The sequence below is a fragment of the Salmo trutta genome, chromosome 23, assembly GCF_901001165.1.
Source record: "Salmo trutta chromosome 23, fSalTru1.1, whole genome shotgun sequence".
In the NCBI taxonomy this organism is placed as follows: domain Eukaryota; kingdom Metazoa; phylum Chordata; class Actinopteri; order Salmoniformes; family Salmonidae; genus Salmo; species Salmo trutta.
Genome location: NC_042979.1, coordinates 40006189 through 40032354, shown reverse-complemented (window position 1 = coordinate 40032354; position 26166 = coordinate 40006189). Strand labels below are relative to the sequence as shown.

Genomic DNA, 26166 nt, shown 5'->3' with positions numbered 1-26166 from the left:
TGGTTAGACTGTAAGCTCTCCTTCCAGACTCACATCAAACATCTCCAATCTAAAGTTAAATCTAGAATTGGCTTCCTATTTCCCAACAAAGCATCCTTCACTCAAGCTGCCAAACATACCCTCGTAAAACTGACCATCCTACCGATCCTCGACTTTGGCGATGTCATTTACAAAATAGCCTCCAACACCCTACTCAATAAACTCGATGCAGTCTATCACAGTGCCGTCCGTTTTGTCACCAAAGCCCCATATACTACCCACCACTGCGACCTGTACGCTCTCGTTGGATGGCCCTTGCTTCATACTCGTCGCCAAACCCACTGGCTCCAGGTCCTCTACAAGACCCTGCTAGGTAAAGTCCCCCCTTATCTCAGCTCACTGGTCGCCATAGCAGCACCCACCTGTAGCATGCGCTCCAGCAGGTATATCTCTCTGGTCACCCCCAAAGCCAATTCCTCCTTTGGCCGTCTCTCCTTCTAGTTCTCCGCTGCCAATGACTGGAACGAACTGCAAAAATCTCTGAAACTGGAAACATTTATCTCCCTCACTAGCTTTAAGCACCAGCTGTTAGAGCAGCTCACAGATCACTGCACCTGTACATAGCCCATCTATAATTTAGCCCAAACAACTACCTCTTCCCCTACTGTGTATTTATTTATTTATTGTATTTTGCTCCTTTACACCCCATTATTTCTATTTCTACTTTGCACTTTCTTCCACTACAAATCTACCATTCCAGTGTTTTACTTGCTATATTGTATTTACTTTGCCACCATGGCCTTTTTGGCCTTTACCTCCTTTATCTCACCTCATTTGCTCACATTGTATATAGACTTATTTTTCTACTGTATTATTGACTGTATGTTTGTTTTACTCCATGTGTAACTCTGTGTTGTTGTATGTGTCGAACTGCTTTGCTTTATCTTGGCCAGATCGCAATTGTAAATGAGAACTTGTTCTCAACTTGCCTACCTGGTTAAATAAAGGTGAAATAAAATAAATAAAATAAAGGACTATCACCATACTGAGCAGCTCACATTATAAACAGAAGCATGCTACAGCAGTGATGCCAACCTAGCAATTTTGTTGCTAGATTTAGCAACTTTTCAGACTACCCTGGCAACTTTCTTTTCAATCAGCACCTAGCAACAAATTTAGCCACTATAAAAAATTAATTTGGAACTTTTTAGCAACTTTTGAATAGTGACTCAAAGCTATAATGCACGCATTTTCCCTCTAAATGACACAAACGATTTTCTCTGTCACTTCTGTCACACGCTACAAAAGTGCATTGTGAGTGACGTCAGCAGCAGGCGCTCAGCTCGTGCACAGGCAGCAGCAATTTCAGCAAATTGCAAATCATTGTTGGCTGACTGCAGCAGCAGTAGTACGGGTTCGACAAGCCAAACCCAATGAATATAGTTGGTCACGAATGTTTGATCTTGAACAGAACTTACATCAATCAACATCTCTCATTCAAAATTGTACAGCCAGAAGTACAGAAAAGAGTGGGTTAATGAGTCTGTACCTGAACAAATGTCAAATCAATTTGAGTAACGTTATTGTTATTGTAAACTACGTAATGACGCAGTTTTACGTTATCACGCAATGACATCACAATGTCATTTAGCAACTTTTAGCAACAAATCAACCTGTCTCTAGCAACTTACCCTGAAAATTAGTTGACAACACTGTGCTAAATGGCAGACCAATCCAAACTCATCTCCTGGCATGTCCAGCCCATCCATTATCTCAGCCAATCATGGCTAGCAGGAAGGTTGTCTTTTTCCGTGGCTAAACCAACTAGACTCGTAATTTAACCATTTGTATTTACAGATGGAATACAAGTTTGTTATTAAGACACATGAAAGTTTTTGATAAAGGTATGTTTACATTCAAATGCCTCTCCTGTGAAGTAGTGACGTGCAACATACGCCTAGTTTCCTCAAACGAGTCACATTTCTCCCTTGCAAAGATAATCCATCCACCTGACGGCATATCAAGTAGTTGATTTAAACATGATCATTACACATTTGCATCTTGTGCTGGGGACAAAAAATGTGCAGTTTTGTTACATAAAACAATGCCACAGATGTATCAAGTTGAGGGATGGCATGCTGACTGCAGGAATGTCCACCAGAGCTGTTGCCAGAGATTTGAATGTTAATTTCTCTACCATAAGCCGCCTCGACGTCGTTTTGAAACGCATGTTTTCTGTTGCGAAAACATTTTCTTTTGGTGCCTAATGAACACAACCCTGGTATACAGTGGGTTATGATGAGTGGTAACGGTATTCATGATGTCTCTTCCAGGGGTAGTATCCAACCCAATGGTGCAACAGCCAATGATGTCAGGGGGTCTAGACGCCGGCTCCCCCATAACCTTCCCTGAGGTCGAAAACGAGGACCCCCGCCTCGCCGTAGATGCCAATGCGGGCGGCGGCATTTGGGGTTTCTTCAAGGTACGTCTTTTTCAGTAATTTCGGTAGTGTAGTTAATGTTTTTATGCACCTGACACTCTCAAAGTAATGTGAACACACACACACAGTAGTGGACATCATCGTCGTGTTCATTAGGAGAAAGTTTTAAAATGTTGTACAACGGAAATAGGCTTTTCTATTTCACAAGCCCAGGTAGTCCTTCCCTGTTTCAGTCCGTTTTCTTCGGTTTGATGTTTAATGAACACGACCCAGGCAACACAGCAGGGCTGCCTTTTTAAAAGCAGGAAACGCTTACTAAACTAAAAACAGGACTAATGCTGCGTTTACGTGGTACGAGGAAGATGGCAGGCGGTAAATCGGATGTCATTGGTTTCAATGAGAGCACAACGGTAAATGCCATTAAGGCTGGCGGTGAATGCTGTCAGAAGCCACGGTAGACGGGACTTGACGCCAGAGTTAAAATATTTCAACTTTTGCCATCTGCCGCAGCGTTGTTTTCTTCCTGATGTTGATTTGCACTGTTTGCTGAAATCACTGTAGCAACACTTACAGTCGTGCTGACTTGCTTTTGCCGTTAGTCTGTCTTTTGTGTCCTTCGTCAAAACGCAGCATAAGTCAATAGTGCAAAGACAGGCGGTGTCAGAGGAAGGCCAGAAAAACTGTCAAGAAAGTCAGCCAGGTCATAGACTGTTCTCTCTACTACGGCACGGCAAACAGTACCAGAGTGCAAAGTATGGGACCAAAAGACTCCTGAACAGCTTCTACCCCCAAGCCATAATACTGATGAAATATATATATATTTTTTTATTAACCCATTCGCCACACAAATATATTATGTATTTTTTACAGCTTTTTTTTTTGCTACATATATTTTACACTTTACATATTTTACATACTGTGCCTGGTACAGCAATCACATAACAGTAATACATTACCGAAGCGACTGCTGGAACAGTTAATCAAATGGCTACCCTGACTATTTGCACTGACTCTCTTGCACCGGCTCTATGCACACTCACTGGCCTCTACCTACACATACTACACTGACACTCCAACACAGACTCATATTGACGCCACTCACACACAAACACACTTTCACTCTTCACATGCGCTGCTGCCACTCTGTTTATTATCAATCCTGACTGTCTAGACACTTTTACCCCTACCTACATGTACATATTACCTCAACTACCTCGTACACCTGCACATTGACTCGGTACCAGTACTCCTTGTATAAAGTCTTGTTATTGTTATTTAATTGCGTTACTATTTCCTTGTTAGTTTTTGGCAAATTTTTCTTACTTTTTAACTCTGAATTGTTGGGAAAGAGCTCGTAAGTAAGCATTTCACGGTAAAGTCTACACCTGTTGTATTTGGCACATGTGACAAATAAGATTTGACTTGATACATATGAGTTCTTTGCTCTTCTAAAGCAGAATAGCATACATCAGGTTGAAATGCGCTATCAGGCATTCAGATGAATTTCATGTCTTTGCACTGAGTTTCGTAAACACCTTTCCTGCATATTAAACAGTTCCTTGTCTCTTTCTTCCGTCACAAAAGAGAAAAAACAAGTGAACTTTCCCAGCCTGTTTCCCAGACACTGATGACGCCTACACAACAAAAAAATCATGCTTTCTTGAATTTGAATTGAGCCGTGTACTAGGTATAATCTGTGTCCGGGGAAACCAGCCCCTTGACATTTAACTAAATCTCTTAATAAGTCTACTTTATAAAACACTCACGGTCCAAATGTAATTTAGGCTGCTTTTACACAGGCAGCCCAATTATTTTGCCTAATCAGATTTGCTATTTTGACAGTAATTGGGCAAAAGATCAGAAGTGGGGCTGCCTGTGTAAACGCATCCATTTTGGCACAAACACGTCACAGACCCATTTTGTATGATAAACCTTCAGTCAATATACTGCCAGAACCGACTCTCCAGTCGCTCAATATGCAACAGCCTGTATTGGGGAAACACTTTCCTGGACTACACCCATAAATTGTCTGCTAATGCTATCAGTGTTGCGTTAGATGACCAGTACGTCTGGTAATATCCAGGGCTGCAGCCCAAAGGGCTCCTTATTCTCTATGGGCCCTGGCCTAATTAAGTGCCTTATAAAGGGAATAAGGCCTGATGGTATCTATCCAGTCTCTACTGGGAATAAGGCCTGATGGTATCCATCCAGTCTCTACTGGGAATAAGGCCTGATGTTATCTATCCCGTCTCTACTGGGAATAAGGCCTGATGGTATCCATTCAGTCTCTACTGGGAATAAGGCCTGATGTTATCTATCCCGTCTCTACTGGGAATAAGGCCTGATGGTATCTATCCAGTCTCTACTGGGAATAAGGCCTGATGGTATCTATCCAGCAGGGTTTCTGTTAGGAAAATGTTGCACCGTACATTTGACCGGCAACATTTTCATTTACCAGACATTTTGAGAAATCTGCCGGACCCATATGCATTGGGTGTGTAACCTGATTATGGTGTTCACCCACGGTGCTCAGAATGACAGATCACATTTAGATTATGGTAATTATATTAACAGACCATGCAAGTTGAGGGTGCAACTATTTGCAGTCCTTCAAACCGAATTCTGATGTGCACTTTGAACATGCTAGAATAACTGTCCACGTTTACTTTTCCTCAGCCAACAAGATGAGTAACGAACAGCAAAATCACTAGCATATGTCAATCTACTATCCCCCATAGTAGAAAGGTTTCCCTATTCTATTGGTCAGCTTGTCAATATATAAATAGCCTATTCCAAACAGCCTCTGGGACAGTTGTGGGAAGATGGATCCCAAAGTCATCCAACCAGTAGGCCTAAGCTCCATATTGCTTTTTTTAAAGCAATGAGTCTGATGCAACAGATCAGAATGTTTAGCTTAATCTTGAAAACTTTATCCTCACATTGAGGCAGTAGGCTACGTGCGAATGTTCGTTCCGTAATGCAATTAGCGTAAAAACACTTGTTGAAAGGGCACTACACATGCGAGCTGTTTCATGTTCGAAATTTAGAGAGGAGGTTTAATAGGATACTTTGAAGCAAGGTAAGACGAGCCTCATACAGTGCATTCAAAGTATTCAGACCACTTCACTTTTTCCACGTTTTGTTATGTTACAGCCTTATTCTAAATTGGATTAAATAGTTTTTATTCCCTCATCAATCTACACACAATACCCCATAATGACAAAGTAAAAACCTGTTTTTAGACATTTTTGCAAATTTATTTTAAAAATTAACACTGAAATAAACATTTTACATAAGTATTCAGATCCTTTAGTCAGTACTTTGTTGAAGCACCTTTGGCAGTGACTACATCCTTGGGTATGATGCTACAAGCTTGGCATACCAGTGTTTGGGGAGTTTCTCCCATTCTTCTCTGCAGATCCTCTCAAGCGCTGCACAGCTATTTTCAAGTCTCTCCAGAGATGTTCGATCGGGTTGAAGTCTGGGCTCTGGCTGGGCCACTCAAGGACATTGAGACTTGTCCCGAAGCCACTCCTGCGTTGTCTTGGCTGTGTGCTTACGGTCGTTGTCCTGTTGCAAGGTGAACCTTCGCCCCTGTCTGAGGTCCTGAGCACTCTGGAGCAAGTTTTTGATCCTGACTGATCTCCCAGTCCCTGCTGCTGGAAAAACATCCCCACAGCATGATGCTGCCACCACCATGCTTCACTGTAGGTATGGTATTGGCCAGGTGATGAGCTGTGCCTGGTGACGCTTGGCATTCAGGCCAAAAAGTTCAGTCTTGGTTTCATCAGACCAGAGAATCTTGTTTCTCATGTTCTGAGAGTCCTTTAGGTGCCTTTTGGCAAACTCCAAGCAGGCTGTCATGTTCCTTACTGAGGAGTGGCTTCCGTCTGGACACTCTACCATAAAGGCCTGATTTGTGGAGTGCTGCAGAGATGGTTGTCATTCTGGAAGGTTCTCCCATCTCCACAGAGGAACTCCGGAGCTCTGTCAGTGACGGGTTGTTGGTCACCTCCCTGACCAAGGACCTTCTCCCCTGATTGCTCAGTTTGGCTGGGCGGCCGGCTCTAGGAAGAGTCTTGGTGGTACCAAACTTTTTCCATTTAAGAATGATTGAGGCAACTGTGTTACACTGTGGCGCATTTTTTGGTACCCTTCCCCAGATCTGTGCCTCGACACAATCCTGTCTCGAAGCTCTACAGACAATACCTTTGACCTCGTGGGTTGGTTTTTGCTCTGACCGGAACTGTCAACTGTTGGACCTTTTTTTATATAGACAGGTGTGTGCCTTTCCAAATCACGTCCAATCAATTGAATTTACCGCAAGTGGAAACATCGATGGAAACAGGATGCACCTGAGCTCAAGTTCGAGTCTCATAGCACAGGGTCTGAATACCTATGTAAGTAAGGTATTTCTGTTTTTTATTTTGAATAAATTAGCAAAAAATGCTAAACCTTTTTCGCTTTGTCCGTATGGGATATTGTGTGCATAGGTTGAGGAGTTTTTTAAAATGTAATCCCTTTTAGAATAAAGCTGTAACGTAACAAAATGTGTATAAAGTGAAAGGGTCTGAATACTTCAAGAATGCACTGTATTGTACACACACGGCAATTTAATTCCACACAATTATGCAAATTAACCTGTTGACCGATAAGCATGTCCAGTCAAATGTATTTACATCGACTGGTATTTACATCAACGAATAGGGTAAAAAGCATTATCCCGGATAATGGCCACTGCCAAATTTATCTGCTTTTTTCTATCGGCCAAATGCCCGGCTTTTACCGGCTAACGGAAACCCTGCCATCCAGTCTTGTTTAGGATTACATGCACATTGCGCGCTGGCAGGTAGTCGGGCATGCAGGCACAAACGCTCACAAGCTGTTGGTTCAAAAATTGGAACTGTCCAGGGTTCCCTCAACTTTGTTTTGTCCTGAAACCAACCCTGGTGTACGGACTCATGAGTTAGTGATGGTGTGTTTTTATTCAGTCACATTTGAATGCTTTTGAAACAATTGAGATACAGAGTAAAGTAAAAAAGGTACTTTGAAACAGTCGCTTAGCCTAACTTAATTTCCTTCAAACATTGTACCACCTGTAGAAGTAATGAGCTATGACACTAATTAGCTTGGGTCATTAGCGCATTCATTGTCACACTAATTAACAATGTTTTATTTCAACCAGTCAGTTAAGGGGATGCAAATGACATCCAGTCTTAGAATATGTTTTAACTCTGTGTCCATCCTCAGGGCGTGGCAGGTAACCACATGGTAAAGACGGTCCTGGATAAGACCAAGCACTCAGTGGAATCCATGATCACCACTCTGGACCCAGGCATGGCTCCATACATCAGTAAGTTAACACCATTTATCATGAATTTAACAGTGGTGGAACTAGGGTTGGGGTTAATCAATTCAGGAGCTGAAATTCCAATTTAGTAAATTGAAAAAAACGGGGTTTTATTTTCCATGACTTCTCAATAAACCGAAAAGGAGATTTTTTTTTCTTTTCTCCCCCCCCAAAAAAATCTCTTCCTGAATTGAGGCTTACATTTTAATTGAGCCCAACCCAGTTGAAAACGCACTCTAGCTAGCCAATGCTTACATCAATCCCTTGCTTTGAAATCCATTACAGGAAGTGTACAAGCGCACACTTTGGGGAGAAGGGTGTGGGATTGGGATGAAGCCAATAGCCGCTTATCCATTATCGCCCTATATCTGCAAGCCAATGGGTGCGCCCCAAGTCACACCCTATTCCTATGGGCCCTGGACAAAAGTAGTGCACTATGTAGGGAATTGGGTGCCATTTGGGATGCAAACAATGTGTGCTGGTGCCAGAATGTTTTTATTTAACATTAATTTAACTAGTCAAGTCAGTTAAGAACCAATTCTTATTTACAATGAAATCCTACACCGGCCAAACCCCGATGACGCTGGGCCAATTGTGCGCCGCCCTGTGGGACTCCCAATCACTGCCAGGTTAAAATCACAGATAAGCTCAACACGCAATTACCTCCTCTAACCTCTCTAGGGTAGGTGGCACCAAATCGTCCCACCTACGTAACAGCCAGTGGAATCCTGTGGCGCATTATTCAAATACCTTAGAAATGCTATTACTTCAATTTCTCAAACATATGACTATTTTACAGCATTTTAAAGACAAGACTTTCGTTAATCTAACCACACTGTCCGATTTCAAAAAGGCTTTACAACGAAAGCAAAACATTAGATTATGTCAGCAGAGTACCCAGCCAGAAATAATCAGACACCCATTTTTCAAGCTAGCATATAATGTCACAAAAACCCAAATCACAGCTAAATGCAGCACTAACCTTTGATGATCTTCATCAGATGACACACCTAGGACATTATGTTATTCAATACATGCATGTTTTGTTCAATCAAGTTCATATTTATATCAAAAACCAGCTTTTTACATTAGCATGTGACGTTCAGAACTAGCATACCCCCCGCAAACTTCCGGCGAATTTACTAACAATTTACTAAATTACTCACGATAAACGTTCACAAAAAGCATAACAATTATTTTAAGAATTATAGATACAGAACTCCTCTATGCACTCGATATGTCCGATTTTAAAATAGCTTTTTGGTGAAAGCACATTTTGCAATATTCTAAGTAGATAGCCCGGCATCAAAGGGCTAGCTATTTAGACACCCAGCAAGTTTAGCCTTCACCAAACTCCGATTTACTATTAGAAAAGTTTGATTACCTTTGGTGTTCTTCGTCAGAATGCACTCCCAGGACTTCTACTTCAATAACAAATGTTGGTTTGGTCCCAAATAATCCATAGTTATGTTCAAACAGCGGCGTTTTGTTCGTGCGTTCAAGACACTATCCGAATGGTAAATAAGGGTTACGAGAACGGCGCATTTCGTGACAACAAAAATCTAAATATTCCATTACCGTACTTCGAAGCATGTCAACCGCTGTTTAAAATCAATTTTTATGCCATTTTTCTCGTAAAAAAGCGATAAAATTCCGACCGGGAATCTGCGTTTAGGTAAATAGACGACAGAAAATAAAGCACAGGATCGACTCGTGCACGCGCCTAAGCCCATTATCCTCTTGTCGGCCACTTGCCAAAAGCGCAAATGTGTTTCAGCCTGGGGCTGGAATGACATCATTCAGCTTTTTCCCGGCCTCTGAGAGCCTATGGGAGCCGTAGGAACTGTCACGTTACAGCAAAGATCCTCAGTCTTCAATAAACAGAGACAAGAAGTACAAGATCTTGTCATACAGGCCACTTCCTGTTCAGAATCTTCTCAGGTTTTTGCCTGCCATATGAGTTCTGTTATACTCACAGACACCATTCAAACAGTTTTAGAAACTTTAGGGTGTTTTCTATCCAAAGCCAATAATTATATGCATATTGTAGTTACTGGGTAGGAGTAGTAACCAGATTAAATCGGGTACGTTTTTTATCCGGCCGTGTAAATACTGCCCCCTAACAGGCTAAATAAGAACTTGCCGCTGACTTAAGTCTAAACGTTCCTTGCGGGACGTACAGGATAAAATCACTTGTTGACTCTCTCGATTTTCAAACTCATCTAGCATGCACTCTCCTTCATGGATATAGCGAATCGATAATGGGTAAGCGACTCGTTTACTCATTGTTGTTTGACTGTTTTAAACTACATTTTCTTTCTTTTGACCTTGTACTACATTAAATAAAAACTCTCAACTGTTTTTCTTTCAATCCTTGTGCTGTAAACCCAGTGGTGTAAATTACTTAAGTTAAAACACTTTTTAAAGTACTACTTAATTAGTTTTTGGGGGGTATCTACTTTTACTTTACTACATTCCTAAAGAAAATAATGTACTTTTTACTCCATACATTTTCCCTGACACACAAAAGTACTTGTTACATTTTGAATACTTAGCAGGACAGGAAAATGGTCCAATTCACGTACTTATCCCTGGTCATCCTGACTACCTCTGATCTGGCGGACTCACTAAACAAACATGCTTCCTTTATAAATTATGTCTAAGTGTTGGTGTGTCCCTGGCTATCTGTGAAATAAATAACTTTCCCTTCTGTTTGCTTTATCTAAGGAATTTGAAATTTTGTATACTTTTACTTTTGATACTTAACTACATTTTTGCAATTACTTTTGATACTTTCATATATTTAAAACCAAATACTTTTTGAATTTTACTCCTAGTAGTCTTTTACTTTAGTAATTTTCTTTTTAAGGTATCTTTACTTTTACTCTTACAATTGGGTACTTTTTCCACCACTGCTGTAAACCCACTGGGTGTGCAGGCTTTTCTTCCATTCCAGCTTTAACATTTAACAATGAAATGTTATCATTTCAGTCAGGTTGTACCCACAGATGTAGCCTATTGAATATTATTATAGATAAAAATGCATCCTCCAATTGCAACATCTGCCTATTCCACACATCTTATCTCAAGAAAATAGTTTATTTTTAATACCCTCAGACACCGTTGGGCATACGCTAACTAATTTCAAAATAGGCCATTATCACTGTCAATCGTGATTTTTTTAAAAACCTTTTTCTTCGTGTTTTTCCGGTCAAACTGCATGCAAACTATAAGCCTTTCTTATAAGTGTTTTCTGTTTCAATCAAAGCATTTCCTGTGGAGCACGCTGTTGCATTTTGGCCGCATGAGGAAACAAATGTTACTGTTCAACGTCAGATAAGAAATTACTTAGGTGGTGTTTTTGGTTTAACATATTATAGGCCTACTGTGCTACAGTAGGGCCTATATGCTATTATATTTGGGTCTGTTATGTAAAATACAAATGAATCATTAGCCTGTGAGATCTTGCAAGACATTGATTCAGCTTTGATCTAACTACTAAACCAGCATCATTGTGAGAAGTGAAAGTCTTCTATTTGTATTAAGTCATGAGTAGGACTATTAGGCAACAGATCTTGAGTTATTTTATGCGTTTTGAGCGCTCTTCTAATCATGGTGCTGTAAGGACAGCAACGTAACCAAGTGGTCATCGTTCTGGGTCAACTGTATGGATTTTTTTTTAATTTTTTTTTATGAACATCAAGGCAGCCGTAGTGAATTTGGATGTGATAAGGTTCATGTGATGGATCAGTTCGTCTGCATATGCAATAGAGGTGTTTCTGTAAGCTAAGCAATCGGACAGTAGGGCGAATTCAAGTACGTCGTACAAGAGTTCCAAGTCCGTAACAAACTGTTTTGAGGACAGCTGTTTGAGCAACCCCTGATAGAGTTTTCTGTCTGTGGCTGTTCTGGTTACGTCTGCACACGCCTGTAGTTATTCATCATTCACTCCACCACCAGAGTGAGAGAAGACGGGGAATAAACCACCATTTACCTCTAGGCTGCTATAGCCTACATATTTATTTAGTTTGTCACTCTATTGTTTTCATGGAATGTTTGTGGTAATTATAATTTATCAAAATACATTTTCCAGAAATACACTATATATACAAAAGTATGTGGACACCCCTTCAAATTAGTAGATTTGGCTATTTCAGTCACACCCATTGCTGAGATGCGTGTAAAATCGAGCACAGTCATGCAATCTCCATAGACAAGCATTGGCTGTAAAATGGCCTCACTGAAGAGCTAAGTGACTTAAAAGTCAGTTCATCAAATTTCTCCTCTGCTAGAGCTTCCACGGTCAACGAAGTGCTGTTATTGTGAAATGGAAACGTTAGGAGCAACAACAACTCAGGCGCGAAGTAGTAGGCCACACAAGCTCACAGAATGGGACCTGCGAGTGCTGAAGCGTGTAGCACGTAAAAATCGTCTGTCCTCGGTTGCAACACTCACTATCAAGTTCCAAATTGCCTCTGGAAGCAACATCAGCACAATAACTGTTCATTGGGAGCTTCATGAAATGGGTTTCCATGGCCGAGCAGCCGCGCACAGGCCTAAGATCACCACGCGTAAAGCCAAGTGTCGGCTGGAGTGGTGTAAATTTTGGCGTCATTGGACTTTTATTTTTCATGGTTCTGGCTAGACCCCTTAGTTCCAGTGAAGGGAAATCTTAACACTAGGGCATACAATGACATTCTAGATGATTCTGTGCTTCCAGCTTTGTGGCAACAGTTTGGGGAAGGCCCTTTCCTGTTTCAGCATGAAAATGCCCCTGTGCACAAAGCGAGGTCCATACAAAAATGGCTTGTCGATCGGTGTGGAAGAACTTGACTGGCCTGCACACAGCAGGCCAGTCAACCCCATCGAACACCTTTGGAATGAATTGGAATGCCAACTGCGAGCCTTGCCTAATCGCCCAACATCAGTGCTCGACCTCACTAATGCTCTTGTGGCTGAATGGAAGCAAATCCACACAGCAATGTTCCAACATCTAGTGGAAAGCCTTCCCTGAAGAGTGGAGGCTGTTGTAGTAGCAAATGGGCGACCAACTCCATACTAATGCCCATGATTTTGAAATTATATGTTCGACAAGCAGGTGACCACATACTTTTGGTCATGTAGAGTATTTTTACCATGCATCTCTGGGTAGTCTCAAATTGAAAAAAGGTGAGGACCTCCCGCTACAGCAGCACTACATCCCTGGTTGTCAGTTAAATCAGGTGGTGTTCATTCTGATGCACCAAAAGCCAAAGTCTACACACTGAGTCTCCAGGTTCAGGATTGTATGACCACTGCCTTTAAAATGTACCAGCTCTCTTTTTCTATTGAGATGTCCTGGCAAACAGGCAGCGGTACAATGATCCGGGCAAGTCAACCTTGAGACACAAACAGGCATGATTTAACAATATAGGCTACACACATTGGCATCAGCGACTCAATTGCATTTTCAGCAGTTGAATACAGAGTGATAGAGTTCTCAGTGGAAACTCTGTCAATCTGATGGCAACATTTCTCTGGACTATCAGTGGTTTCAGGGGTATAGGGCTCATAGAATATATAATGAATTAGAATGAATAAAAATAAAAGATTGGGAGGATTGATGTAGAGAAGTGAGTGAGTTTAATGGAGGCAGGACCCAGGCAGGAACTTGTTGTACGGGGTAGGGTTAGGGGGAAGGTGTTGTGTGAGATGGTTGGTTGGTAAATAAAGTCTGGTCCACCAGACTTCACACATATGGGCGGAAGTGTCTGGTAATGAGATTATTCCTGTATTAATTGTGTCTGTGTGTTTTTTAGAGTCGGGCGGGGACTTGGACATCGTGGTGACATCAGACAAAGAGGTGAAGGTGGGGGCAGTGAGAGATGCCTTCCAAGAGGTGTTTGGCATGGCCATGGTGACCGGGGAGGCCGGCCAGTCCAACATCGCCCCGCAGCCCGTTGGCTACGCAGCCGGAGTCAAGGTCAGCTGTCTATCACATTTCCAATATCTCAGACACTGGTGTGCATTTATGTATTAGTGCCAATGAAGACATATATAAAGCCTTTATAGTTTGTTTAAAGTGTGATCTGGGTATGTATTGCAGTATATATGTGTGTGTATATATGTATATATATATATATATATATATATATATATATATATATATATATATATATATATATATATATATTATATGTGTGTGTGTATATTTATTTATTTATTTAAAACATACGTTATTGCTCAGGTTATGGAAATTTAAAAAATTCCCACTTCTGTCACACCTATTTACTGAAGTCATTAGTACTCAAATTCTAGCAACAATGTAGCAAATGTGTTCATGTAGAAAGGATACCCTTAGACTGTGAATGTGCTGCCATGTAATAGGACACCAGTAGTCACTGACAGCAATAAGATTGTATTCAGCTACAACTGGGGTCGGCCATAAAATAAACTTTTTGGTCTACCAGCCATTCTGGCAGGTAGATTTTAAAATCTACCAGCCACTCAGATTTTTTTTTTTACCAGCTAAAATATTTTTCCCAGCTAAAATTAAACCAACCAAACACAAAAAAGGTGAGCATGCTTTGTAATGTTTCTATAAAAATAAATGTATTACTGGTAAGAAGTAATGTGGTATGTTGTAGTAATGCGACTAGTCATGTTTGTGCCTGTGAGATTTGAGTCTCACTAGTAGAAAGTGTTGTCTTCCCTAGCAGTTGAAATTCAAACATGGAAAAACAACCTAGCTTGTGAACAAAACAATGTAAATAGTCAAAGAAACATAAGGACTAAGTCTCTTTTGCTTCAAGTAAATCAGCACTTCTAAAAACGAATCTTTCACTCAGGTCTTCAAGCACGAACGGCCCCCAGCCAGGCGGTGTTGCTGCGTGAGGTGCGATAGGATTCGTAGTTATTTGACTAAGTGAGATCAATTTTACCAGCTATGAAACAAAACAGCAGAAATACTTTGAAAATAGCAGTTACATTTTGGGATATTATTTTTGGCTATCGTATCGCAAAATTTATTTTTGCGCAAGTTGGCTGTACCTGCACCAAAAACGCCAGTATTTTTCATTCATAGCTTGTTCTCCAGTTTTTAAATAGGAAGCCCATTTGTTTTCAGCCCTTATTTCATTGACTGATCAACTTGTTTTCTCATGGCTCTCTCTTGTCCCTCTGCAGCAGACATATGGTGAGCAATATGTTTGGTCCATGGAATCACAATGAAATTAGTGTTGAATCGCAATAGAAATCATATCGTGAGGTCCCTTGCAATTCCCAGCCCGTGTGTGTTTTAACAAACAGGTAGCCATTGGTCTTAATGGCTATCCTCACACACCTGTTCTCTATGGAAGCAGATGGGGTTTGTGTCCAATTCTATTTAGGCAGCAATGCATCATCCTCTCAGTGAAGGAAACTCCTTAAGAATCAACAAACAGACACAGGGGTACTCTGGTTTACGAACAGTGCCATGTAAAGCACCGCAGACCCAGACTGACAAATGCTGTTATACTGCAGCAACAAGCTTTGTATTGAAAATGCCTTGAGCTCATTCTACTGCATGCGATAAACACTCTGATCAGTGTTAAGTCATCCAGAGAAGTGTTTTGTGTGTATGCGTGTGTTCAAGAGATTGTGTGTGCATTTCCTTTTGATTCTCGATGTCTCACAACAAGAGAGATGTTTGGCAACAGGCTGAATGGTGGCGGGCAACGTGTGTGTGTGTGGTCTGACTTGCTCATATCCAGCAATGGGCGTCTTCCACTTGTTGGCGCAAAACCGTTTTGTTACAGCCTAATGCTATGTAAATGCTTGAGTTGAGTAGTGTTATTCACTGCTAATTTTGCACATCTGTCCAGTAACCTCTTTACAAACCGCACAGAGGAGTAATTTACTACTTGCTCATTATCTTTCGGGCACTAAAAGCCTAGCCAGGCAGAAATCTAGTTTCCTCTGGTTAGGCTTTAAAGATCCTATCACACTATCTTAGACATATAGGCTGTGAGAACCGGCTAGAACCTGTTCTCATTTGTTTTCTTTTTCTAAGGAAGTGGAGCCAATTACCCCATATCTCTCTTTTATAAGCTTTCCTCCCCCTTGGAGGGGTATGCAGCTCTTTGTGTAGATGAAGTATGTAAAATCTTTGAGATCCACTCCGGTATATCCTGAGAATTTCTTTCCTGTATGTCCTGGAAGTTACTCTCCAGGTTGTGAGCTTCCTTGCAGTTGTTAAAATAAACGTCTTTATTATTGATAAATTAGTTCTGCCTGATTCTGAGGTGTCCGTTTCCACAGGGGGCCCAGGAGCGCATCGACAGCCTGCGGCGGGCAGGCGTCATCCACGAGAAGCAGCCCGTGGTCTCTGTGGAGAACTTCATCGCCGAGCTTTTCCCCGACAAGTAAGCACAGCGGGAGAAAAGACCCCTTAAATCTCAAAACCCCTGTACACACACATTTCACACACATGCATTTCATACACTCACTTTCATACACCCTCATTCACGCACGCATACACACACACACACACACACACACACACACACACACACCCTCTCGCACTCACTCATTTCACTGTACACACTCACAGCATTCCACACACATCGCCAGCTGCCTCATATGTAAGAACGTGTTCGAATGACCAAATTAGCTTTCTATTTTTAATCTCCCTTGTTACACACTTGTGTAACTCTCTCAAACAGCCTGCTTATCTCCCCTCATACGTACCATTGGGTCCAAAAACCTCATCATAGATAATGAGTGCTGTTTTGTAAGCTTTCCCATTATCCCTTTTAAAATGGATTATAATTTTGGAATGGTCTGAAATGAATGTTTACGCCAAGGATTATAGCAATCGATGAGTAGTGAGATGGAAATGATACATTTTTCATATGTGAATTTTACTATTCTTTCTGTGTGTACCTCCTATTAATTATCTTTGCTTTATTAAGCTGTAATCGTTTATTTCTTTCTGAAATGCTGATTCTGACCTCTTCCAAAAGCATTTCATTTGTTTAAAATATCAAAGATTGTTTAAGATGATAGATTTACAGAAAATGTGTATAATTTAACCTTTATTTTAACAGGGAGTCACATTGAGATAAGACTATTTTACAAGAGAGCCTTGTATACGTTTACAAATAAAACAAATACATAAATAAAACACAACAGCCCTACATAATCATTCCAAATAAAACACACTATAAAACACATAATACACAACATTAAACAGATTTAAGAAATGCAATGGCGTTCTGTAACGTAAGTCTCCAATCAATCATTTTAAATGCCTGAAGGTTCCACACATAAGGGGCAAAACTAAAAGCAGATTTTCCTAATTCTGTGGAGACTAACGGGATCTCTGGAGTTATCCATCCCTGAGAACGGGTTTGGTCATTTGTACGTCTAAATTGAATCAATGAAGTAATGTACAGAGGAAGTTTCTGCAAGACTGCTTTGTAAGTAAATAAGAGTGCAGCTCTCTTCTTACAGAGGTCCATCCCACATTTTTGTAAATAAGACGATGAGTCCTAAAACTGTCCCCAGTGATAAAATATATTGCTGAATGGAATACTGAGTCCAATGGTTTCAAAACCGAGGCTGCGGCGTGCATATATAGTCACCATAGTCTATTACAGGGAGCAGTGTTGTTTAAACAGAGGCAGGATTTATTTCTATATAATAAAAAAAAAGTTAAATAATAGATTTTAGCTTCTTTTTAAAGTTTCAATGTGTGTTTTTCAAAAGACAATTTATCATCATTCCAGATACCCAAGTACTTAGTGAGAAACTTGCTCCATTTGAAGTGCAAATACGCAAGTCCTCAGGATCAACATTACGAGACCTAGAGAACCGAATAAACTTGGTTTTATTTGCAGGTAACAGTAATTTAAGCTCAGTAAGTGATTTTTTGGGGGGGGGATTGAGTCAGAATCATGCTGAAGGTCATGAATGGCCTGCTGCACTGAAGAGGCACAGGGATAAATAACTCATCTGTGTAGAGGTGAATGTTACAGGTGTGAACAGTATATTCAATATCATTTATACACAACATGAACCACAATGACGCCAAATTCGAACAGGGTACCCCTTTAAGGACTAAGAAATGTGGCTTTAACTATCATAACAGCCTGTAGTCTATATAACAAAGTAGTCAGACTGCATTTGACAATTCCGTGGCATATTATATATGGTTACATTATGCTACGTATGTATTGCAATTTAAAAAAATGTTTTATCAATCTGGAAGTTTCCTAATAGATTTTTGAAAAGGCATTTTTCTTGAAACCATCTACCATTTTTTTGTTTTGTTTTATTAGTCTGCATCTATTTGATACAGTACCACAAAATCGCAATTTTAAGATATAGACTATTGCTTTCAGGCCATAATCGGTCAACTGATTGTGACTTCAATACCCATGCTTCCCTTTTCTCTCGCCCCACATTTGGAAAATACTGAGCTAGGGTGTGGTGCACTCTGAGCCTTCTTGACAGACTTTTTCAGAAGTCCGATAAAACAACCCAATGTCCCCAGAAGGCTCTACTAATCTAACATACCTCACCTCACCTCGCTACATGTGTCAAAACTCCCATTCCCCCTCAGAAAATCAACTGTGAGACCTGTGCAGTTTAGCTAGACTGCTGATCTCCCCACAAGGCCAGTAATGTGCTTTAGGGCATTAAAACAGATGAGCTCTTCTGACCTCGACCTTGAATGCCTTTACCTTTATCACCAAGTAGCAGAGTGGCTCAATCTCCCAGAGGGCTTCCTCAAATGAAGAGAATGTTGCTGGCCAAACCAAGGACCAGAATGTTGCATTCTAAGCCAAGTACCAGAATGTTGCGGGCCAAGCCAAGGATAAAATGGCTGTTTACACAGGCAGCCAAATTCAGATATTTTGCCCAATTATTGGCAAAAGAGCTGATAGGATTTGTCGAAAGACCAATTAGTGGGAAAAGATCAGAATTGGGTTGCCTGTGTAAACGCAGCCTTTATTGCTTAGACCAGCTCCCAGTCATTTAGACTCCACTAGAGTCAATGAAGCGAATACGATTGTCATCACAAGGGTAGAATACTATATGGAGGAGCATGGACAGTTAATTAGACCAGGGTTGTGTTCAGGTTGTCAGTCGAGCAGGTGAAGGTGTGGCTGTTGTATCAGGTATGTTATTGCTAGTCTGGAATATCTTCTCTAGCATCCAATATTCGGTGCTGCTCACTGCTTTGCTTTATCAGAGGATTGCAATTGATGGACCATAATATTTAGTTAACGGTTCCCCCTCTCTTCCCTGCTACTTCCTGTCAACCTAAATCCAAAAGTGTGATTTGCTCATTGTCTGCTTATTGGTTAGTTTCACTCTTGTCATAATCTGTCTTGCCTGCATTGTGATGCATACGCCATACTTAAAGGTGCAATGTGCAGAAATTGCTCTACCATTTCCTGGTTGCAAGAATTCTAATAGTTTGTCTAATTTCAGTTTGTGACACAACAAGTAAGTGTAGTGTAGATTATCATTGTGCCATCTAAACCTCTGTGAAATATATTTTCCAGTATTTTTTCAACTGTTTGAAGCTGGTGTAAAAGATGCAAAAACTTCATTTTAAGAACAAAGTATAGAAATAATACACATACAGACTTGCTTTCAATGAGAATGACAGATCTACACACAGTTTATTAGGTACATCACCCCGTTCACACAAATGGTTTGTTCCTACAGACAGTAAGTCGCGTGGCCGTGGCTTGCTATATAAAGCAGGCTGACAGGCATCCAGTTACTGTTCCATTGAACGTTAGGTCACTCGTTTTGCCTATTCTAAGTGACTGAGCGTGGTATGATCGTCTGCTTGGCGCGCAGGTTCCAGTATCTCAGAAACGGCCGGCCTCCTGGGCTTTTCACGCATGACAGTGTCTAGCGTTTACCGAGAATGGTTCAACAAACATCCGGTCAGCAGCAGTCTTGTGGGTGAAAACAGCTCGTTGATGAGAGGTCGAAGGAGAAAAGCAAGAATCGTGCAAACTTGCAGGCGGGCCACATCCGGGCAAATAATGGCACAGTACAACTGGTGTAGAACGGCATCTCGGAACGCACAACATGCCGGTCTTTGTCACGGATGTGCTATTGCAGCAGAAGACCACACCCGGTTTTCTGTTTCATCAGAAAAACAAGAAGCGTCTCCAGTGGGCACGCAATCACCGACACTGGACAATTGAGGTGTGGGAAAAACATTGCCTGGTCAGACGAATCCCGGGTTCCTGTTGTGTCGTGCTGATGGCAGTGTCAGGATTTGGCGTAAGCAGCATGAGTTCATGGCCCCATCTTGCCTGGTGTCAATGGTACATGCTGGTGGCAGTGGTGTAATTGTGTGTGGAATGTTCTCCTGGTACACGATAGGTCCCTTGATACCATTTGAGCAACGTTTTCATGCCCCGACGAATTCAGGCTGTTCTGGAGGCAAAGGGGGTTCCGACCCGGTACTAGATGGGTGTACCTAATAAACTTTTGCCCAAAAAGTTGCATATTGCAGCTTTAACAGTGCTGTTATTCTGTGGCTTTCCAGATGGTTTGACATTGGCTGTCTAATCCTGGAGGATCCCGGAGCTGGCATTCACATTGAGACCTTCACTCAGGCTACGCCACTGGCCTTGGAGCACGTCCAGCAGGTAGGAGCTCACAGCTGCCACTACTGCACCCTCATGTTAACAGTACAGTTTGCCCCACAACACAATGACGTTCAATTAATTACATGTATTTACTGTATCTCTTAATGTGGTTGCATGTGTTATCAATGTTAGATTGCTGTTAGCACTCAATGTTAGCACATACCATACACTTGTCTATTGAAAAAGTCAAATGGAACTTTGGTGGAGGGAGTTTTAGTCTTTCCCTCTGGATGGAAAGACATCAGTGTAATAACCCATTGTACCATAAGTGTCCCTTTTCAAATTCGACCTGTCAAAGCTGTAGCGTGGTGTTGTATTGAAATAGAATTTCATCATGTAAACTTAATTGCCTTGATTTAAAACTCTGTGAAAATGAGTATTTCGGTCAATGCTGTGTCACTGGTGAAATTGGAACATTGCTTCAAAGTAAAAGCGTGAAAGGGTTTGAAGGCAAATTGCTTTCCGAATTGTTATAATTTAAGCAGTCTCGAAACATGAAATATTAAATAATGTTTATTTATTAAATGTGAATTGAGTTGAGTGTAAATTGTTGTTAGTGTACAGAATATGGACTAGACACTGTAAGGAGAGTGGTTGTATGAACAGGTGTTGGTGAAATGAATGCATGTAAATGTCAAGTGATAGGAACACTATCTTTCACCTGTCCCCAAAGGCCCAGTCCCTGACCCCGCCGGACTACAGCCTTCGCTGGTCGGGCCTACTAGTGACGGTGGGCGAGGTGCTGGAGCGCAACGTACCCAATGTGTCGCGCACGGACTGGCACCAGGCCTTCACGGGCATGTCCCGCCGCCAGATGATCCAGAGCACCGCCAAGGCCCTGGCGGGCATGTACAAGCAGCAGCTTCCACCCAGGACAATGTGAGGTGGCACCATATCCCCCAGCCACCATGTCTTTAAACTGACAACTAGGGGGAGGGAGAACCAGAGGAGGGAAGAGGGGGTTGGGCAGAAGTGGCAGCCGTTTCACAAAATGGGATTCCAACTCTGCTTCTAGCTGTCCGTCCTGATTGGGCAAAAAGCCAAATGCAATTTTCTCGTTATGTTTTATTATTTGTGTGTAGCAAGGTTTTATGGGTTGAAACATTCCCACGTGCCAACTGGATGGAGAGAACGACGGAAATGGATTGTTTCTTCAAAAACAGGAAATCATAATTTATTTCTAAATCAACTTTTTTTCCCCAGCTTAGGCCCAGAAAGAAATGCCATTTTAGAGAGATCGTAGCACACTAGCTCATTAAAGTAATGATTGATTATTTGAATTTTGTCGATTTGTCCCCCTTTTATTGAGAAAGTATTATTTGTGGTCCTTGATGGTAAATATCTGAGATCTAGTTAACTTAGTTTGTTGTTCAACAAATTGTATTCAAGTCATGTAAATATGCAGAATGCGGTGTTGTATTACTTTTGGATGAACACGCAGGCGTTTTGTAAATGGGGAACGATACAGTGCTTTGTCTCTTTTTAGAGCAGGGGACTAACTCATTTTGCCAGGTCCGGAGTTCATCACTTTAAATTGGTTATATTTCCATTATTGGTCCATTATAATTTCTACACATTTTCGCTTTTGGTATTAGTCATTTTAAAGTGTATTGTTTTTGTCAGTACAGCTTTTTTGCCAATATTTGGGCAAATATCAGAATTGGGCTGCCTGTATAAACACAGCCATTTACTCAAACCACCTGTGGGCCGGATTGGACCCCTGTATGTTTGACACCCTGTTTTTAGAGAGTATAGCCAGTGCTAGTTGGTGTATGTCAAGCACCAACCTTCCATTTCTTTCTCCCTACCACTTGGGGGGGGGGAAACAATTTTCCGTATGAATTACCTGCAGGCTAAATGCTATCTTGAGATCATTGCATGTAATGTATATTTATGCAAATCTCTCATTGACGTCAACTTGGGATTTACATAAAAGTCAATTTCACACTTAGCCTATGTAACTCAATGGAGGCTTTGGACTGAATGAGCTGTAATGTGTGCACCAAGATATCAGGGCCTTTAAAATCCATTAGTTGTAATGTTTTGTACTTTTTTTGTTGTATGTATACTTGTATACGTGTGTGTTTAATATAACAATTGTTGTCTGTACATTAACGCTACATAGGTTATTACATGTACACATACTTTACATGTTAGTGGAGTCCAATGATTTTCAAATGGAGAAGGGTGAAATTACATTCCTTGATCTACGAATTGGAATGATTCCTTGGAAGGTGTTTCCTGATTGAAAATTGCTTGTCTGATTTATTGGAGCTCAGTTTATTGTAAGTCAATTCTTTAGTTTGTCCAACATTACCATTCTGTTCTATACTGTGTGAACGCACCCCTTGCAAGAAAAACATTTATTTGTATTTTTTACTCGAGTATTAACAGAAGTGCAACAAGAAAACACAAAGCTGTAAATGACCTCTGGGGTTTTGTTTGAAGGCAATCCATTTGTTATTCGTTGCTGCTGTCTGAGGCCGTAGTACATTCTGTTGTTCAAAACATGGAAGTCCCAACTTTTCTCAGATAGTTATTCAACTATACCAGAGAAATACTAGAACTTTGTCTAAACTCTTTGCTTTTTAACTGGTTTTATGTACAAAACAGTGATTTTCTGTTGGGCTTTTCTTGATTCCTAAATGTGCCTTCATGGGGAGAGTAAATATCAATTTTTTTCATACTGGTTTGCCTGGTTATTTGGCTTCGGTAAGAACTGCCACATAGTCAATGTCACTGTCAATATTTAAGAAACTGACACCACACATACATACACTGGTTGTGAAGGGCAGAGATGTGTGTATGCCTCAGGGTAAGATATAAAGATATTGACAGCAACTCTGCGCTGAATCGGGCTCCAGAGACACAATTAACCTACGGATCGATGCACCATCGCTGGATTCGCTCTGCTTATTGTACAGGGTTGGTAAGGTCGAGAAAATCCTGTGAAAGTCATGGAATTTTAAAATGGTGTTTTCCAGGCCTGGAAAAGTTTTGGAAAATTATAAAATCTGAAAAGTCATGGAAATTAAGATATTTTTTAGTGTAATGTACTCAGGTACCGTTTTAAAATATTTGATCGACTAAATTAACATATCAGCCAGGATCGGGGTGACATCTGCGTTCGCGCGAATCACCTGCATGTGTGCGAGACGATTGGGCCGTTTCTCGGCAAGAAAGAATCCAGCTTGTTAGATTTAGGAGAATTCGCTTAAGGTTGTGAAAAATATTATGGTTATGAACCCTGGTTGTAGTTAAAGGCTTTCGTTATGAACATTCGAATAAGACGTTTTCCACGCTCCTCTCTGCTTCCTTGCTTAAGGACCTTGTCCTTATGTTGGATTTCAAGGGGTATGAAAAGCAAAAATTTGAATTTTATGACTAAGAAATTTCAATGTAGAACAGAAGGTGGCCTTGGAATGAAGTAGCTAGCAGATCAGAAAGTAAATAGTGTTAAGTTCCGTTAAATGTAATTTAATGATTCATTGAGAAATGCATATATTCAGCAATAGCATCACCAGGATACTAATATTGATATGGTACTACAGTACATATGTTAAACTAATAAGGATCCAATTCTAAGACTTCCATTACAGACCTCGAGACCTTTAATTAAGAGTCCCTTTCAAAACAATAACTTTCACAATCTTTCAAAACACCGGCTGTATCTTCTCAACTTCTCTTACACTTTCAAAAATTATTAGACATTTACACTCATTAGTTATTCACACTGCATAAATTAACGTTTCCCCTTAAAATGTAATTACAGAGAACAAGGTATGTCCCGGAGTGTCAGAAAACAGTGAAAACGTTCAGCTCTGTCATAAGCCTGGGGAGACAGTACAAAGTACTGGACAAAGACAAAGAGGTTATGTCCGAAATGACAACCTTTTCTCTATATAGTGAAATACTTATGACGAGCCCTGGTCAAAAGTAGTGTACTAAATAGGTGATAGGGTGCTATTTGGGACACTGGTGAAGAGAACTATCAGGAGAGATGACCTCAGAGGGTGAACACAGAGGACAAAACGACAGAAGTCAAAAGGATAATTGCTTTATGAAAGCAAGTTCACTGACTGTACTTGTTCGCAGTGATTTAGTGGTAGTGTGTTCACTTCCAATGAACTCTCGACTTACTGCTGAGGCCATGTAGTGTACAGTATTATTTTATGTCGGAGATGAAACAATGAAAATAATGGTTCCAATGAAATGTTCTGTTTTGTGTTATTGTATTATCCTGACACATGATATTATAAATAATAACCATATGTTTTTTTATGTGTCCAAATAAATAGATGTACAGTTGAAGTCGGAAGTTTACATACACTTAGGTTGGAGTCATTAAAACTTGTTTTTCAACCACTCCACAAATGTCTTGTTAACAAACTATAGTTTTGGCAAGTCGGTTAGGACATCTACTTTGTGAACGACAAAAATAATTTTTCCAACAATTGTTTACAGACAGATTATTCCACTCCTAATTAACTGTATCCCAATTCCAGTGGGTCAGAAGTTTACATACACTGAGTTGACTGTGCCTTTAAACAGCTTGGAAAATTCCAGAAAATGATATCATGGCTTTAGAAGCTTCTGTTAGGCTAATTGACATAATTTGAGTCAATTGGAGGTGTACCTTTTTTATTTTTTTACTTATTTCACCTTTATTTAACCAGGTAGGCTAGTTGAGAACAAGTTCTCATTTACAATTGCGACCTGGCCAAGATAAAGCAAAGCAGTTTGACACATAAAACAACACAGAGTTACACATGGAATAAACAAACATACAGTCAACAATACAGTAGAAAAGTCTATATACAGTATGTGCAAATGAGGTAGGATAAGGGAGGTATGGCAATAAATAGGCCATGGTGGCGAAGTAATTACAATATAGCAATTAAACACTGGAATGGTAGATGTGCAGAAGATGAATTTGCAAGTAGAGATACTGGGGTGCAAAGGAGCAAGATAAATACATAAATACAGTATGGGATGAGGTAGTTGGATGGGCTATTTACAGATGAGCTATGTACAGGTGCAGTGATCTGTGAGCTGCTCTGACAGCTGGTGCTTAAAGCTAGTGAGGGAGATATGAGTCTCCAGCTTCAGTGATTTTTGCAGTTCGTTCCAGTCATTGGCAGCAGAGAACTGGAAGGAAAGACGGCCAACTGAAGAATTGGTTTGGGGATGACCAGTGAAATATACCTGCTGGAGTGCGTGCTACAGGTGGGTGCTGCTATGGTGACCAGTGAGCTGAGATAAGGCGGGGCTTTACCTAGCATAGACTTGTAGATGACCTGGAGCCAGTGGGTTTGGTCACGAGTATGAAGGGCCAGCCAACGAGAGCATACAGGTCGCAGTGGTGGGTAGTATATGGGGCTTTGCTGACAAAACGGATGGCACGGTGATAGACTGCATCCAATTTGTTGAGTAGAGTGTTGGAGGCTATTTTGTAAATGACCTCACCGAAGTGAAGGATCGGTAGGATGGTCAGTTTTACGAGGGTATGTTTGGCAGCATGAGTGAAGGATGCTTTGTTGTGAAATAGGAAGCCGATTCTAGATTTAACTTTAGATTGGAGATGTTTGATGTGAGTCTGGAAGGAGAGCTTACAGTCTAACCAGACACCTAGGTATTTGTAGTTGTCCACATATTCTAAGTAAGAACCGTCCAGAGTAGTGATGCTGGACGGGCGGGCAGGTGCGGGCAGCGATCTGTTAAAGAGCATGCATTTAGTTTTACTTGCATTTAAGAGC

At 40.9% G+C, this 26166-nt stretch overlaps 1 protein-coding gene across 2 annotated transcripts in view; it reads left to right on the top strand.

Annotated features, from left to right (window-relative positions):
* The window catches only part of prrc1 (proline-rich coiled-coil 1), a 37360-nt gene extending 14261 nt beyond the window's left edge, over nucleotides 1–23099 (top strand). For both annotated transcript variants that reach the window (XM_029710295.1, XM_029710296.1), the window contains exons 4-9: nucleotides 2313–2461; nucleotides 7670–7772; nucleotides 13568–13731; nucleotides 16047–16150; nucleotides 20308–20410; nucleotides 21084–23099. In XM_029710295.1, coding sequence (XP_029566155.1) covers nucleotides 2313–2461; nucleotides 7670–7772; nucleotides 13568–13731; nucleotides 16047–16150; nucleotides 20308–20410; nucleotides 21084–21293 — 833 coding nt within the window. In that variant the 3' untranslated portion in view covers nucleotides 21294–23099. The remainder of the gene's footprint in view (nucleotides 1–2312; nucleotides 2462–7669; nucleotides 7773–13567; nucleotides 13732–16046; nucleotides 16151–20307; nucleotides 20411–21083) is intronic.
* The last annotated feature ends 3067 nt before the right edge of the window (nucleotides 23100–26166 follow it).